Here is a 1,194-nt window from a genome sequence, read left to right as displayed (position 1 = left end):
TTCCCTACAATAACTTATACAAAGCCTATATGTAAGACCTTATACGATATGTTTATTGAATAAGATAAGCGCTTATTGAATAAGTGCTTAATTAAATCATGATAACATCCTCAAAACTTAACTCACCCTACCATTCATTATTCGCAATTGCAGTCTGCAACTACAATTGCTGTCATAATATATCAGTTTTAGAGGTCCATCTCAACGACAATTGTGCCGCATTTTACTGGTATATATAAAAGTTCACAGTGTAACCGCAATTTAAAACCATGCTATCAGTTCCACATAAAAATAAAAATAAAAGAAAGTAAGACAATTTGAAGTTTCCATTCAATACAACAAAAACAAAAAGTGAACAAAATTAATATTGAAGAGTCCAAATCATTATGTTCCAAAGATTAAAGTTCTTCATTCACCTGTTCCATCACACATGAGTTCTTCACAAGTGGAGCAACCTTCAACAACGGAATCAACAGCAGAAGAGCCACCATCAACAGCTCTCCAAGCAGATCTCACAGCTTCAATAAACGGCCATGTGCTCACAACCAATGGATATTTCTCCAATTCCACATTTCCATGACCAACCACCTCATCACATCAAAATAAAAACCCAAAATTTATTAACTTTTCAAAAAAAAGAAGGAAACCCTAATTATAAGATTCTGGTCCAAAGTTTCTGAATTTGAGTATTGGAAAATTTATAAAAAAATTGAAGAAATTGGAAAATTCAAAATGATTAATATATATTTTTTGCTAATTTAGAAAAAGAGAAAATGGAAATAGTAATGGAGAGTGAGAAAAGAGAATAATGTTGTGGAGAATTGAATACCAGAGAGAGTAAAGAGATGAATAATATGAAGTTGAAGGGTTTTGAAGCCATGGAGATTGGAAAGCTACTATTGTTGTAAGAGAAGAATAACAAGGAACAAATATTTTTTTTTTCTTTTTTTATTTATACTACTCTTAACCAAAATTATTTTATGTATAAACCTAAGTATAATGTTCTAATGATTTTAATAATGATATTTGCTATTTTCTAATACAAAATATTTTAAATTACAAAAAACTATATAATTGATAAGATGATGTATTGTGAATAATGTTGATCACAAAGATAAAGAAAATAACTTAAAAGAAAATTTTTATTATACACAATGAAAAAAAAACAATTTATTACTTATATATATATATATA

At 28.1% G+C, this 1,194-nt stretch overlaps 1 protein-coding gene across 3 annotated transcripts in view; it reads right to left on the bottom strand.

Annotated features, from left to right (window-relative positions):
• Positions 1 to 967, bottom strand: part of LOC101492551 (probable isoaspartyl peptidase/L-asparaginase 3) — a 3,703-nt gene extending 2,736 nt beyond the window's left edge. The window contains exons 1-2 of one of the 3 annotated variants that reach the window (XM_004499567.4): positions 830 to 967; positions 417 to 588 (exon numbers count right to left, since the gene is read on the bottom strand). In XM_004499567.4, the coding sequence (XP_004499624.1) occupies positions 417 to 588; positions 830 to 880 (223 nt within the window). In that variant the 5' untranslated portion in view covers positions 881 to 967. Of the gene's footprint in view, positions 1 to 416; positions 589 to 829 lie in introns of those variants that run through there. The other 2 variants (XM_073369219.1, XM_027334946.2) reach the window with 2 other exon arrangements.
• Between the last annotated feature and the right edge of the window lie 227 nt (positions 968 to 1,194).

This window comes from Cicer arietinum, chromosome 5 (genome assembly GCF_000331145.2).
Source record: "Cicer arietinum cultivar CDC Frontier isolate Library 1 chromosome 5, Cicar.CDCFrontier_v2.0, whole genome shotgun sequence".
NCBI classification, from domain to species: domain Eukaryota; kingdom Viridiplantae; phylum Streptophyta; class Magnoliopsida; order Fabales; family Fabaceae; genus Cicer; species Cicer arietinum.
Note: the sequence above shows the minus strand (reverse complement) of the source record. Positions and strands in the feature narration are given on the sequence as shown.